At 44.2% G+C, this 16,513-nt stretch overlaps 1 protein-coding gene across 5 annotated transcripts in view; it reads right to left on the reverse strand.

Annotated features, from left to right (window-relative positions):
* The window catches only part of LOC146812555 (sodium-dependent lysophosphatidylcholine symporter 1-B-like), a 129,560-nt gene that overhangs the window by 95,602 nt on the left and 17,445 nt on the right, over positions 1-16,513 (reverse strand). For 3 of the 5 annotated variants that reach the window (XM_085619580.1, XM_085619582.1, XM_085619581.1), the window contains exons 2-5: positions 16,177-16,296; positions 15,145-15,269; positions 13,437-13,569; positions 9,330-9,408 (exon numbers count right to left, since the gene is read on the reverse strand). In XM_085619580.1, the coding sequence (XP_085475706.1) occupies positions 9,330-9,408; positions 13,437-13,569; positions 15,145-15,269; positions 16,177-16,296 (457 nt within the window). Of the gene's footprint in view, positions 1-9,329; positions 9,409-13,436; positions 13,570-15,144; positions 15,270-15,805; positions 15,874-16,176; positions 16,297-16,513 lie in introns of all 5 variants that reach the window. The other 2 variants (XM_085619583.1, XM_085619584.1) reach the window with 2 other exon arrangements.

Raw genomic sequence — 16,513 nt, forward strand, 5'->3', positions numbered from 1 at the left:
AGAGAAGAGAACGAGAGAAAGAAAGAAAGAAAGAAAGAGAGGTGTATTTGTTTTACTTGCACACCATGGGAAAGACCCATAAAATTTCAAGGACTAACTTTTACATGATGGAGTAAAGCAGATCATAGGCAGCCAGCGTGCAAAGCAAAATTAAAAAAGCCTATACACACTTCCCATCAAATTGCCAGAATGTATCTAAAGGATGGGTACAACAGTTAAAGCAGTATGTTCCACCATGCTTCATTATTAGTGGTAGTCTGACATGCTAAGTAACGTCTGAGAGGTCCCCAAAAGTCTCTAGGGAGTACCTGTGGAACCGGCCGCTTCAAGTAGTTCTCCCCGGTCTTTCCACTATATGCAGCATCTTTTAAATAGTCCTTCAGCTTGGGAGGATGGCCCCTCATTCAGGAGTGCAACAATCTGTGTTTTCCTATCAGAATTAGCACAGCCATCAGCCGCCGTATTGCCATGGGGAAATGTTGAAAGTAGCATCATTAAGGGGGAACAATCTGTGCGAGTCTCCACTATTTCTCCAATAGTCTGGGATACCTCCTCACAGTATGTCCTGATAGGAGGTGAATCCCACACCAGGTGGAAGGGGCTAGCAGGTTCACACATATAACGCCAGCAGCGTGAAGGCTGACTGGGGTTTATTCTTTGCAAGAAACTTAGGGAGCAGTATAGTCTGCTGTTCTCCCTAATTTTTAAGCTGTATGTGATACCCCTTGATTTTGTGCTACATCAGATCATTGTAAACCTTTCTATATCTGCGCTGACCCTCAGCTTATCTTTGGCCTCTTGCCTAAGTCATATTTACATTTCATTTGTAATTTGTTTTATTTGTTGGTGAATGGCCACCGACTATCTAAAACGAAATTTCAGCATAACCGAGATATAGAGAACCTCTCCAAAAATTCAAATAAAGGACCTGAATAGGCCCAGTGCTTTAGGATACCCACTTGTACCTTCCAGAATTTAGGAATTCAAACTGAGGTTAACCTTGGACTTCAAGCTCATGCTACTAACCCTGCAGACCCCCACTTTTATTATCTGAAATCCAAGAAACTATTTCCCCATTTTTACATGAAGAATTAAGGCCATGGTGATTATTGCACGGATCCAATTGCGCTTAGATTATCTTAATGCTTCTAAATGCCCCAAAGGGTGTCATTGCTGACCTGTAACATGTGTAGAATGCAGCAGCTCGTCTGCTGTCCGACCGTAAGAAATATGATGGCATTTCACTTACTCTTAAAGCTTTCCATTCGCTACCTTTGCACAATTGCATTATTTTTAAGGCTTGGACAGTGTTATAAATGTCAGACATCTTGTGGGGAGAAGTGTGACATTCCTCCACAAACAAGGGAAATTTTAAAAAGATAGGACAGTTTCCTAAACAATTGCCAGCACATATCAAAAGAAACAGTGTTTGACATGTGGAAAACCCTATGTTTTAAGCCTTGCTTGACAGTGCAGCTATCTGAAAGACCTATTGTTTCCAATATGCATAGTCAGTCAGACCCCTTAAGCAACAGGCTTGTTTGTTTGAGCCCCCTTTAGCCATTGCATCCTACAAGGTCAACAAACATCAAATTTTCCGAAACATCAATGAATCAATCAGTGTATTTATAGAGTGCACTACTCACCCATGAGGGTCTCAAGGCACTAAGGAGGGGGGGGGGGGGGAGGGGGGGTTGATGCTACTGGTCGAACAACCAGATCTTGAGATGTCTTCTGAAGGTCAGAAGGTCCTGGGTTTGTCGAAGGTGGGTGGGGAGGGTGTTCCATGTCTTGACAGCAAGTTGGGAGAATGATCTGCCGCCGGTGGTCGTACAGTGGATGCGTGGGACAGTGGCGAGGGCGAGGTCAGCGGAGCGAAGCTGGCGGTTCGGGGTGTAGAAGGTGAGTTGTTGGTTGAGGTATGCTGGTCCGGTGTTGTGGAGTGCTTTGTGAGCGTGGGTGAGAAGCTTGAAGGTGATCCTCTTGTTGATGAGGAGCCAGTGCAGGTCTCTTAGGTGGCTACTGATGTGGCGGGGGATGTTGAGGATGAGGCGTGCGGAGGCGTTCTGGATGCGTGGACGTCACTTTTTGAGTTTGGCCGTGGTTCCCGTGTAGAGGGCGTTGCCGTAGTCCAGCCTGCTGCTGACGAGGGCTTGGGTGACCGTCCTTCTGGTTCCAGTAGAGATCCATCTGTAGATCTTGCGAAGCATGTGGAGTGTGTTGAAGCAGGAGGAGGAGACAGCGTTGACTTGCTGGGTCATAGATAGTGTTGAGTCCAGGATGAACCCCAGGTTGCGTGCGTGGTTGGTGGGTGTCGGTGCAGCTCCCAGTGTGGCCGGCTACCAGGAGTCATCCCAGGCAGAGGGGGTGGGGCCGAGGATGAGGACCTCCGTCTTGTCAGAGTTCTGTTTCAGACGACTGGTCTTCATCCATTCTGCGACTGACTTCATTCATTCGTGGAGGTTGGTTTTGGCAGCGGCCAGGTCCTTGGATCAGCTGGGTGTTGTCAGCGTATGAGATGATGCTGAGGTCGTGCGATCGGACAATGTTGGCGAGCGGTGCCATGTAGACGTTGAAAAGGGTCGGGCTGAGGGATGAACCTTGAGGTACCCCGCAGGCGATCTTGGTGCCTTCGGATCGGAATAGGGGGAGGCGGACTCTCTGGGTTCTGCCGGTGAGGAAGGAGGTGATCCAGTCCAGGTTTTGTCACGGATCCCTGCATCGTGAAGGCGTGTGCGTAGGGTGTGGTGGCAGACAGTGTCGAAGGCGGCCAAGAGGTCCAGGAGGATGAGGACTGCGGTCTCGCCGTTGTCCAGCAGGGCCCTTATGTCGTCGGTGGCGGTGATGAGGGCGGTTTTGGTGCGGTGATTGCTGCGGAAACCTGATTGGGACGAGTCCAGTGTGTTGTTCTCCTCTAGGAAGTGGGTCAGTTGTCTATTGACAGTCTTCTCGATGACTTTTGCCGGGAGCAAGAACAGGGAGATGGGCCGAAAGTTCTTGAGGTCCTTTGGGTCCGCCTAGGGTTTCTTGAGTAGGGCGATGAGCTCGGCGTGTTTCCAGCTCTCCGGGAAGGTGGCGGTATCAAAGGAGCTGTTGATGAACTTCCGGAGTTGGGGTGCGATGATGGAGCTCGCTTTGTTAAAGATGTGGTGTGGGCATGGGTCGGATGGTGAGCCGGAGTGGATGGTGTTCATGATTTTGATGGTGTAGTCGTCACTGATGTGGTTCCAGGAGAGCAGGAGGCGGGTGTGCTTGGGGGGGGGGCGGTGAGTCGGAGGTGTTGGTCTCTGTTGGGGGGTCTGGGTGTTGGAGCTGTCATGGATGCCTGCGATCTTGCGGTGGAAGAAGGTGGCTAGGGAGTCGCAGAGGTCTTGCGACGGCAGGATGTCGTTGGAGCTGGCGAGTTCTTTCACAATGTTGAAGAGCTCTTTGCTGTTGTGCGCGTTGTTGTTGATGCGTTCCATGAAGGAGGTCCTTTTGGCGGTTCAAATGAATTGGTGGTGCTTGCGGCTGGTGTTCTTGAGGGCTGCGTGGTTGTCCGTTGTCTGTTCATGGCGCCACTTCTTCTCGAGTCTTCGGCAAGTCTGCTTGGAAGCCTGGAGGTCGGTGGTGAACCAGATGGCCCTTCTGTCGGTGCGTCTGTTTGAGGGTTTCCTGATCGGGGCGACTGTTGGCGCAGTCGGCGATCCAGTGCTTGAAGTTGCTGTTCAGTATGCACTGGGCACAATATCCCGACCCACAGTTCAGACTACTTGACTGTCTCCCGTCCCCAGGCTACAACCAATGTCAACATTGACAAAGTGAGTCTGTCAGACACATTTTTGCCCTCAGGACAGTTACAGAATTGAAAGGCTGCTGGAAGCTTCAAAAGGGAGCAATGCCAGTTTAAACTGTCAAGTTTTTTATGTAGTACGTAACTGCATTAAGTGCCATAGACCATTGCCTAAAGCAAACTGAGCAAGCTGAAAATATCTAAACTTGAAATGTATTCTTACAAATCCTCAGAGAGTCTTAGTGGGCCAGACAGAGCATATACGCGTGTATGAAGATTTTTGCTTATAGGAAAAGCAACAGTTTGATAGATTTCCTCCTCTTAAATTTTAAAAGACGTCAACAAAAAACAAGTGTAGTGTTCCTGCTGGGTAAAATCAGAATCAATGCTTCAGTCAGCTGTGCTCCTCTACCTGTCCAGCCTTGCGTGAAAAATTGGTGATGCAAACACTTTCAGTTCCTTTGTGCCTGGTTTCATACATTATTCAGCGCAAGCATACTAAGGTATCATGCTCTCAAAATGAAGAGTAAAGTCTGCAACATCTCATGTACCAGCTATCACTAATCATGCTGCATTTTGCAACGCCTGCTGTGCGTTTACCATGGGTTTGGATATAAACTGAGAGCTCCAACTTGAAACTAATATTCTATTCTATCTGTGAAGATTTCTAAAGCGCATGGCTACCCAAAAGGACTCCCAGTGCTAAGCCAACAACAGAAGATACCTGACTGTGACAAATTAGTCGTTATATATGTTCTGCATGTTCTAATGTGGGTATATTTATTACTGCCTATTAACCTACCTTTTTTTCTATCATCCACCCATTACACAGTTCATTCCACCCATTCATCCATCCAGTCCCTCCCTCACTGCTCCTCTCTTATTCGTTCTTTCCCTCACTCATGCCCCCCACCTATGTGTTTTTTGATTTGTGAGGTATCCTAGCTTCTTCTTTTGAATTTATAGGCTTGCTGTTGCCCAGTCTATGCTACTGACACTGCAGAGGGAAAGGGTATGCTGTCACCAGGCTGGAAGCTGAGGAGGCCAGGACTGTAGCACCCAATTGGTTACTGTTCTGTCTGCCTCTTGGGTGTCACATCTTGTGTGTCTGTATAGGTTTGTGTGTCTGTAATTACGTGTCTATTACACAGAGTGAGTGTCCTAATTTGTGGGTATCTTGTGTAGGAGTGTACATGTTTTGGCTTTCTAGGGTTTTTCCTCATTGTACTGGTACAACCCTAGGGTGGTGACAAACAGTTCTACACACAAAGCTATGAGGACTTCTAAATTGAAAGCAGGGGCTTTTCTGGATTGAATTAACATTGAAGTGACAGAAGTACTGAAAAAGGAGGCAGGCTCGCCTGTGGTAACCTTTTGAGCATATACTGATATCTTATCACCAATCACAAGACAGTGGCTACTGTAAAAAGGCTTCCCACCACCATTACCTCAGAACACATCTGCACTGCGACATGAACAGAAGAGGCAGGACATGCTGCTCTGCCTGCCTGGAAGAGCCCGGAGGTGTTATACTCAAGAAATGGAACAGTCAGACTGGCTGGCTTCCTCTGGTTCAAGGTGCCTAAAACGTGGTCCCCAGCATCCATTGACTACATTTGGCACTTTGTGGTTTTTAAATTTAAAACAAATCGCAATCTCCATTTCCCCAAACCCAATTAGACCTTTTTTTGTCATTTTAGTTTTTATATATTTCTTACTTTTTTCTAAATTTGAGTATTTAATTACTTGTTTTTTTATATTGTTTTGGTGCTTCTATGCACTTTATTTGCATTTCTCTTAAGAAAAGTCTGATGCTTTGCGCTAGCAGAGAAAATCCCAGTTTTTATCAGCCAAATAAGACACTACGTTATTAGCTTTGCGGGAGCTCATACTTTGCCCACCCCAGTTGATAATCTAGAATCTTACAATACGTATTTGCAGAGTACAAGGTGTACTGACAGACCGCAGTAAGCATATTTGAAATCTTGTTTCACAAGTGACCGAACATCCTAGCAGAATCCTTTGTGGACACTATCCAATGAGCCCTGCCATGCTATATGTAAACAAGCATTTGCAATGCAATAGGCCTCGCATTTGCGAGAGTTTTAGCTACTGGCATTTTAAATGATAATGCCTTTTATTTATGTGTTTAAAAAACCTGCAAGCGGTGCATAAACACCGCTTGCAGGTTTCATAAACATAAATTTACAATGCCACAAGCTCAAACTCTCGCAAATGCAAGACCTTTGAGGCACCCACGCTTTAGCTTTCAACATCGTAAGCTGAAGCGCTAGTGCTGCAATAGCTTCAAAAGTTAAAATTTGGAAAAAAAAGTAACAAAAGTAAATAAATATTTTTCAAAAATGGCGGGTTCCCATTTTTTTCTATTTATTTACTTTTGGCACAATCGCAGCACCCGCGCTTTAACTTTGAACATCTTAAGCTAAAGCGCGGGTGCCGCGATTGCTTCAAGACTAAAGAAACAAAAAAAAAGAATGTACATTTTTTTTCTATTCATTTACTTTTAAAGCAATCATGGCACCCAAGCTTTAGGTTAAGATGTTTAAAGCTAAAGCACGGGTGCCGCCAATTTAAAAAAAAAAAACAAGTGTGCCCGCCATTATTCTAGCCAAGGCGTGCCGCGCTGAATAAATGAAAGAAAAAAAAAGTATTAAGGGAGAGCATGTCCTGCCTACAACAGCAGGCAGGACAGGGCAAAGCTATTTAAGAAAATAGTGCTCGAAAACTGTACTTTAACGCCTACCGAGAAGGTGCCTACAGGGGGTGTCCTCATGGGAGGTTTCCAGAAGTGAAAGGGTGGTACTAAGGAGGGACTACTAAGCCTATTGACCAATGAAAAGCCACCATTTACAAAGGACAGAGACCAATTAAAAAGATGTGCGGAAAGTGGGCGGAGCTTCATGCCCTATCCTGAAAACAGCATATATAGAGAATATCCCCAAACATTTGAAGGACTGTTTCGGCACTCTAGGTTTGTTTCATGGTTAAGTTACTGACCCATCTGTTTCTCATTTCCAGTTTTACATTTTGTCCTTGGGGACAAGGATTGAGGAAGTTTACAAATTCCATATAAAATATGTATTCTTACTCCGCTATTGTCGTCTTTATTTACTGGTCATCAAATTTCGCATTTAGATTGATAATTGTACCCTAAACAAACAACAAAAAAAACTTGCGTTTTATAATACACTCACAAATACAATTTGTCCATTTTGACCCACTCTAAATAATGTCTTTTCATATCAACCTAATTATACTCAAAGGGCAAAATTCACCAAGGTAACTTGACCTTTTGGGAAAGTTTACTACTTTACAGTATTCACAAACTGAACTTTTGTATTAACTTACACTTTTGTAGTAAGTCTAGTACAACCACTGGCACGGCAACACTCTCCCATAGAAAACAATGTCAGGAGCTCCTACCTACAAAAGTGTAAGTTACTATAAAAATGCGGTTTATGAATAACAAATAGTAGGAAACGTACTCAAAAGTTTAAGTTAGTACTAAAGTGCAGTGTATGAAAGCCACTTTGTAGTAAGTTCTGAAGCACTACTGCAATACTACAAAATTCAGTCTGTGAATCAGACACAAAGAATTACAGCAGGAGTGTTGTAACACCATTCTTCACCCTGATCAAAAAAAATAACGAAACATCTTCCAGATTGAATTGAGATGGGGGACGGAACAGGGTCTCGCTGGCATCACTACGAGGAGCCCCGGAGGCTGGGGGTCTAGGTGCCCCCCGACTTTGAGCTATACTACCTGGCCGAACAACTTCAGTGGTTGGCCCAATGGCTAGATGGGAGGGGTCTTGCGACATTAGACCCTATAGGTTTAATTGATTACCAGGGACTGTTACTGGCAAAACTCTTACTTCCGAAAATACCTGTCCCCCGGCCAGGAGTGTTGCTGCAGGTATCATTGAAGTGCTGGAAGAGGTGCCTCGGGCGAAGGTACGGAAGCCCTCTCTGCACACCGGATCTGCCTTTAGTGGGGCTTCCGCATGGTAAGGCACTTTTGCGTTTACGAGGTGCCAATTGTCTGAGTGGACATCGTCCGGTATCATTACGGTGAGCGACTGCTTCCAGAATTCATCCCGCTAGATGATCTCATGTCTCAGTATTATCTGCCCCAAGGTCAGTTTTTAAACTACCACGCCCTGGTGAGAACATTTGGGGATCTGTGGCAGGAAACGGGGTGGGAGGGGGACAGGAAACAGTGACCCTTGGTGTACTACAGGCACTGGTGACCCTAGGAGCAGCTCGCCATTTGGTGAAATGGCTTTCTACGGCAAAGTGTGACATGATCACGAAGACCTTAGACAGGACCGAGAAAGATGGACTGTGCTTTTGAATAGAGAACTGCCAGATAAGGAATGGAACAGAGTTCTGGGGAGCCCACAACGTAGCTCTAGCAATACCTTGTTTAATCTCATCCAATTAAATTACCTGCATATGACATACTTGACCCCACACAGACTGCAGGTCATTTATGGGGGAGAAAAACGTGGCTATTAGAACTGCGGGGAGCCAGCCGCAGGATTCGGACATATGACGTGGAAATGCCAGAGGTTACAGGGCTTTTGGACTACAATAATAAGTACGGTTAACAGAGTATTGGCTCGCTCGCTAACGTGTACTGCAGAGGTTAGCCTACTTGGCCTATTCCCCAGACCCAAGGCCAAGAAAGTGGGCTCCAGATTCGCGGATCTGGTTTTGGTCCTAGCACCAAGACACATAGCACTAAAGTGGATGGCAGAGCCGGGTCCTTCAGTAACAGCTTGGGAAAGGGACATGGAAGTGTGGACCAGAGCAGAAGACAAGGCGTTGATGAGGGAATACGCCTGAGGAATACGTCGGCGCCCACAGGCGAGTTTATGGATAGAAGTATTGAGTGCATGGGGAAACAGGAATGAGAGGACCACAGATGAAAGTGCCAAAGACACTCAGTAAGTGGAGTGGACAGTGGTGCTCGACTGGGTAAGGAGGCCGCCATATTGGGACAAACCCACTTGGAGAATAGAACCAAGTATAAAGCCCCTCCACAACCCCCTGGTTCAATGTAATGCATTATTTGAAAGGCATGTAACCACCCCCCCACTGGGAATACTTAGATCCTACAGACGTACACCAAGTGTAGGCCTCCTGGAGGACAATGTTATTAAACTGTTCTGTAAGCTTAGTTACTTTAAATCTTATATTACTTGATGGCTTTGTCTTTTATATGGCAGCTCCAGTGACTCCCCGAGGGTCAATATAAATATAGAGCAAAAAGAGACACGGGTCGATCGTTTTAGATGGACGGCAGATCGGATAGGACACTGATGGCTATTATCTAATACTGGAAATATATACTGTGTAGAATCAAGGTAGTCATGTATAGTGTACTGTGTATGTCTTGCATTGAGACCTGATGATGTGCAGTTCATTAGAATATTGCTCTTGTAAACAGCTTTAAGTCTGTGTATAAAAATACCAATAAAGATATATATATATTTTTTAAACATCTTCCAGAGAATCCTTCCCAGGTACTTACTATAGGCCGTGGCAGAGTCACGATCCTGCTGGCTTCCTCCCAGGAACATGGTCAGAGAAGTGTATGGCACATGATAACACTGGGGAGGCAATCACAGAGGTTATAACAGCAGCATCATGGGTCGTCCCTGCTCTAGTAAGCACAGGGCCTTCTGCTGTCTCTTTCCCTTCTAGCTCCAGGGTATATCCCTATCACAACTACTCCACCCATGGTGGAGACACAAGTCTGCTGGGAGCTCAACCACTGGCTAATGCTTCTGCACTGTACCTCAAAGCACTGTCTGCAGGGAGCGAGTGGAACTACTGGAGTGCGTGACTCGCAGTTGGTACTGCTACACTCTTGTGTTGACAAATTAATAATATGAATCGACATACAGGTCTAAGTATACACAAGCAACCCTCTTACAGGGGTCTATAAAAAGAGTACTTTTAGACTTATTCCGATCTGTGTGTATAAGCTTTCCAAAAAAGTTATTTTTTGTTAGTTAGTTTCGTCATGGAAATTTCCAGGTGATCCGTCAAGCGGGCGTCGAGTAAAAGGGGTGGATTCTAAAACGCAAAATTCCCATGCCAATTCCATAGACATTTTTGGAATGTGCTACAGCCAAAACGACTGAACGGAATTACACCAAATTTGGCAGGAAGCTACATTTTGGTTCAGAAAGGATGATTTTTGTGATTTAGTCTAAATCCGTTCAGTAGTTTTTGAGACATTAGGGTTAAAAAAAATATTTGTTTATCTGGATGGTTGGGTTTGCACTGATCTTGCAAGAGTCCCATGAGCACAGCGTCAGAAAATAGAGCTCTCTGATTAGAAGAGGGACTTTTTTTCCCTTATGCTACATTCCTCCCACAGGAGTAAGGGTCCCATGGGAGAGTGCGCTTAGACTAGCTAGACGAAACATGAAAACAAATGCTGCGGATGCCATTACAGGGCTCCAAGACTTAGTCTTCTGTCCTGAGGGCAGGGTAGGGATACCAGGGGCCAAAATAGATATCTCAAAAATTGTATCTCAAAAAACTATAACTCACGCCCTCGCCATGCACTGCTAATTACCACACATACTACATCACTCATAACATGTTCTATAACATCACCGATAACATAACTGCAACATCTGAAATGACATCATTAATGACAAGACTGTCCATGATCGGGACGCGGGTTATAGTTATTGTAGGGCACAAGTTATAGTTACTTGAGATAACTATAACATTTCAGTGGTTTTGTTATTTAAAAACAGAATGTTTTAACAGAGATTTTCACCAAACTATAACATCCCCTTAATCTTAGTTTTTTTTTCAGTGAATTTCTAAGGTTTTGTTTATGTAAAGTAAGATATTCTTAGCATACCCAACGAGTCCTGGCAGCAAGATGTTTGATTCAGCAAATGAGCAGGAACGGACCACCACGCAGTAAGGTTTCTTCAGTGCTTGTTTATTCTCCCTTCAGCAACATGACACGTTTCGACTGGGTTTCCCCGGTCTTGATATATAAATATATATATATATATATATATATATATATATATATTCTCCAACCACAGATTTCCCACAGCGCTGCCAGCTGATAGCGGGACACGGACACCAATTTCGTGCTGGTAATTTTCTCTTTCATGGCAAGAGGACGCATTTCGCTCACCTCCTGGGCATGTATATATATGCATTGGCGTGGATGGCACTGTGATAACCCTATGCTTAAAGACTTTGATTGAAAAGCAGACATTTGAGGTGAGCAGATCTAGAGTGTTGCTGGTGTTGAGGGTGCTCTATACAGGAGCTGCTTTCTACCTACACTTGAGAACTACCCAGAGTTCTCTGCTTTTTTTGTGCATAATGTATGCGTCACTCTATGCCTAAAAGGGTATTGTTTTGACTTTTACATGGTGCTCCCTTGTGTCTGGACAAAGCTATACCTCTCTGAAGAGCTCTAAGTAGAGCGAACCACTGTCAGGGGTTGCTTTTACTCATTTCAGGTTGGCTAGGTTGGTATTTTTCCAATTCAAAGCTGTAATACTGTGCCTGGAGTGGTAAATGGCTTTTGTCATTTTACAGCTTGGCATGGACAGCATGTGCTAGTCCTATGCTTAAAAACTTTGCAGTAGAAATGGCAAAATACTGTGTCCCTTTCTATCTTGGCATGGATGACACTGTGCTAATCCTATGCTTAAAGATTTGGGTAGAAAAGCAGACATTTGAGGTGAGCAGATCTAGATTGTTGCTGGGGAAGAGGGTGCTCTACACAGGATCTGCTTTCCACCTAAACTGACGCAAACCCCACTCTGCATTTTTCTTCTGTGGTCCAATTTGCTAGGGTGGTAATTGGACTATATAGGGTTACCAGCATCCTAACCATGGCTTTGCACTACAGATAAGAAATATATATTTCTTATCTGTAGTGCAAAACCATGCTCAGGATGCTGGTAACCATATATAGTCCATTTACCACCCTAGCATATTGGACCACAGAAGAAAAATAGAGTACGGTTTGCGGTCCTTTGGCCAGGCCCTGCACCCAATCCCTTGTGTGCAGCCAACTTCCACAAAGTATGGCTGAAGGTTCACGTGCCCAACCCTTAATCTCTTTTCTTTTTTATACCTAGCTTTTGCTGAGCATTAACCTATTCCTACCTAACAGGAGCCCGTCTTTTAACTCTAATTTATCAAACAACAGCTAAGCGAATTTACACCACATCACAAAAAGCACTCTTTCCGAGTACAATTCCCACTTTGTTTCGTTCAGCTGTTTTTTTTCTTTATCACACACCAACGTTTCCTATCGGATTAACATGGAACAGCAACGTTTTGGAACCCACTCCTTTTTTCTTAGCCCCCGCATGACAAATAAGTGAGAAACTTTTCATGAAGGAGCTGAGGCAGATAACCTTTTCTTTTGGAAAGTTTTATGCAGATTCAACAAGGGGAATCCGAGTTATTAGCAAAACAAAACAATGCTCCTCCTAAGGAAACTTTGACATTACTATAACTATACAGCAGTGACCGATACTGTGTAAATTATATAAATAGTTTGAATATCTAGCTTATATTTCATGAATAAATTGTTAATAAAACTATGGGCAATAGTGAAGGGCACTTGAATTATGCAATTGTGTGGCTACAGCATTTACCACATAATTATGAATTTAGCAATAGTTGTCACGTCATTTGCTTAAATTGTAGATTTTACAAAAATGTTGTTGCTAGCTCAAATAGGTCACAATACTGCCAGAAAATGTGCAGCATAATTTAGATAGCAGTTCCACATACCCATAGTGGTCCTGACAATTATAAAGCGCTGCATAATGGTCTGAGGGCTGTCATTACAATGAAAAAACTAGTATTTCACAGGAAATCGTGCAATATTTCCTCAATTTCACAGTTCTCTGTGAAATGTGTGTTTTTATACCACTGCATTTTGAGCAAAAAAAGCACCCAAACACTTTATGTATCACTGTTACATTCAGGAAGGACCAATTGTGTGAACTAGGTGTTCTAGATCTCATGCTGACCTGAGCACTTGCACAAGGAACTTTCGGATTCATGATGGCGGTCTGGGAATTGGCATGGAGCTAGCACTCTAACACTCAGGCAGGTCTGAGAGCATGGTAGAGAATTCACACCAAGGCATGGCTGAGCATGTGTACATGGAGTTTCTAGGCAGGCTGATCGGAGTCAATGCACTGGGCACCTATACTCATGCTAAGCATTTCCTTAGAACATATACTCAGGCAAACTCAAGTATGTACTCATTCTCATGAGGTTTTCATTCACAGGGTAGGCTAACACTCCTGTTAATTAGAGTATGCCCAAAGGGCACTTTCTCTCATACATGTCTGAGAGAATGCATAGCACACTTCTACATCCATGTAAGTATGAGAGTAGGCATTAAACACCTACACTCATGCAGATTTAAGCATATGAATAGAATACTTCTACACTCGCACAGGTCTGTGAGTAGATACAGAGCACAGACTCGTGGATTGTGCACAAGCATACTACTATATCATGCAGGCCTGAGAGTAGGCATACACACTCTTGCGCAAGTTGGACTACAAGCAAAGGGCACTCACACGTTTATGCAGAGCTGAGAGTATGTGCAGGTACTCACACTCATGCAGGTCTGGAAAAAGCAGTACATGGCCAGGAACCACAGAAACTTGAGCGTCACAGAGGCGGAGTTGGAGGGTGAGAACCAAAGGAAGAAATAACAGAGTACACCAAATGGAGTAGACACAACAATCCTGTGGGGGAAAAACAGCCACATTAACAAATAGCATTAAATTTCAAAGCAGAAAAGGAGTAGAGTACATGAGGAGGGCAGAGAAACTAAGAAACCCATTGTCCTTCCTGTAGATCACAGATTGCCCTAGACCATTCACTGTAAGGGGGAATGTGACAACATTTTTGTTAGGGACTTGGAAACGGTGACACTGAGCGTCTGAAGTCCACTAGTATGCAGGACACCACGTTCCTATGCATTTAGCTCACCTATGGAGTACATTAATGGCCTCAGGACAGTACACCTATCACACACACTATGCTGGAGTCAGGGGACACACAAGCTTTCAAAAAGCACATTCATATAACATAATGCAGTCCACGAAAAACACTTGCCGCAGAACTATGCATGGTGCAGCTCAGTATACCCTTACCTCTTGCTCGGACTCCAAACCACACAGCACAGTAAGGTCACCACATTGTCCCAAATGAGAAGTAGCCTTCTACGTTTTACTTCTCCACCCAGTCAGTGCGATAATTAACTAGCCTTGATACTGATTTACATCAGTGCTTGAAATGGGTGTTCTTCTCATCCAAGTGAAGGAACCAAGAGCTCTTCTCTGCTTTAAAAGACCTGACCTGCAGAGCCTGTCCCCAGTATTGGACCTCATGGGAAATGGATTCACTCAAGGCAAGTACTTTGTAATGATTAAATGTAATTTAACTCTACTCTCTAGACTGCAGGTCATCAAATGCATATACCCACCTGCTTATTGATGCATTGAGATTTGACCCCGCAATTCCTCCTGTTAAGAAGCTACATTGGTGCCGGTTCACGGTCATATTCAGTTCAAGGTACTATGTATCATTTATAGGGCACTATATGGTACTGTCACTCAGATTTATTTCAACTATCTAAAAACGTGATTGCTCACATCTTTAAATGTCCTTTAATAATTTAGTCGCAGTACGAGAGTTCCATTACTTCATTCCCCTTTATATTAAGCTTTAACCTACTCTATGTGTAAAAAAGATGTTCAGTACACTGGATGACAACTGAATGCCAAGACTGAGTGTCCTCCCTGAAATACCTCAGTGTAATTATCCCACAAAGAATTTATAGAAGTGAACTGTGGTCAACTGAAGCCGACAGAAAGAAAGATTGATCTTTGGAACACCGTGCAAATACAGCTTTGGGGCAGAAGTCTTACTATTGCCTCTGAAATGTCATTTTATTTTTGTGAATTCCAACTAAATGCTTCACAGTGATGGCCTCTCTCGTGGTCAACTTCCTGCTGCAGGGTAGGTATTTCAAGATGTGACATGCAATGAAAGGGCTAGTCAAAAATGTTCTTCAGCATATCCTGAACACTCTGGATGTCAGTCCTCGTGCCAGGGTCCAATGTGATCTTCTTTAAGAACACAAGAACAATTAGCCAGGGTGCAGGGTTTTCTATAACGTCGACGCCCCTTTAACCAACCCTGGACAAAGATTTTAGAATCCACATTTATGCGATTGTTATTTAAGAGCTAGGCCATCTCCTAGTCACAGCTACAGTTACCCTTGCTCTGTCCGGAGAGACTCAGTGGTTACTCACCAGGGCATCAGTTTACCACACTTCCTCTTGGGACTTCTGCTCACTAGGAAGCCTATTGCTGGGTCTGAGATGGCATCCCAGGCTCGTCCAAGGAAGAGGATCATGGAGGCATGGAAGGGCGCGAGCTGAGAGACAGAAAGAGAGAGAGAGATAGTGTAAGTGGTGCAGATGGAGAACGCTATTCAAGCACTATAAATGAGCAGAACAACAAACATGATGGGAGAGAGTGGACAACTGGAGCCACGTGTTCAATGAATGATGGGCAGGACAAGCTGAGAGATGAAACAAGTAGCTGTTCTGCAGGACCAGATGTGCGATTCTTTGGTGGGGAGAATGCGCTGAGATCTGTGGAAAAAGTGCAATTAGAACCACACATTTAGGTGAGCGATGATGAGAACTACAGGTGAGGAGAGAAGTGGAGTTACAAGCCAAATGTATGACAGGCTAAAACAAGGTAATCTACAGGTAGTATCGGACAGGGATTGTAAAAAGAGGCATAGGGGTAGGACAGTGTAGTCATATGATCTAAGGCAGGGTCCACTGCTATCCACACAAATCTACAGCTCTCTTCTAAGTAGCAGGGAACAGTTAAGTACATCCTCTATTTATACTGCTTCTATGCGCGGGAGACTACCAATGTACCCCATTCACTGCTACCAACCTCTCTTTAGTGCTGGTGGAAGCTTTGAACTGGTTTGCCTTCATCCCTTGTATCACCCAAAATAATATCTGCCACAAAGCAATAATGAAAACAATTAAAATAGAGATCAGTCATGACAGAAAATAGGGAACAGCAGAGCAAGACAAGAGGCCACAATATAGAAAAGTTTTGTAAAATGTAAGGAGTTAAAATAGAGTAGCAGGATGGATGAAGTATGGAGATATCAGCTAAAGATAGTATTGTGGAGTTAGAGAAGGACACAACATGAAAAGGAATATGGCATCCTGCCACAGTGGAAGTGGTGGCAATCTTTTGGGTTGTTGCTCTTGAATTACAGGTCTGTTCCACTGCATGATCCCATGCCTGCTTACCTGTATCACATCCAGAAGGAAGATCTGAAGAAAAAAGCCGATGGCATTCCCAGTTAACTGGTACGGAGCTCCGCCAAGAGCATAGCAGACCTTCCTGCAGAGTGGGAGCGATGGTGCTTTCTGCAATAATCCAAACATGTCATCAGTGGAACTAGTATGATGCATCCCAAGAACTCGCAAAAGTGGGGTACTGTATAAGATAATCTGTGGAGATAGAGAAACTGGGCACTGTGATGTTAAGTGGGGGTTAACTTTTGAGCTCAAATGTTGGGCTATTAGAACACTAATATGACTTAAATCTACTGCACTCAGGCTGGTGTAGTGGGATGTTACTGGA

Source organism: Triturus cristatus, chromosome 7 (genome assembly GCF_964204655.1).
Source record: "Triturus cristatus chromosome 7, aTriCri1.1, whole genome shotgun sequence".
Taxonomy (NCBI): domain Eukaryota; kingdom Metazoa; phylum Chordata; class Amphibia; order Caudata; family Salamandridae; genus Triturus; species Triturus cristatus.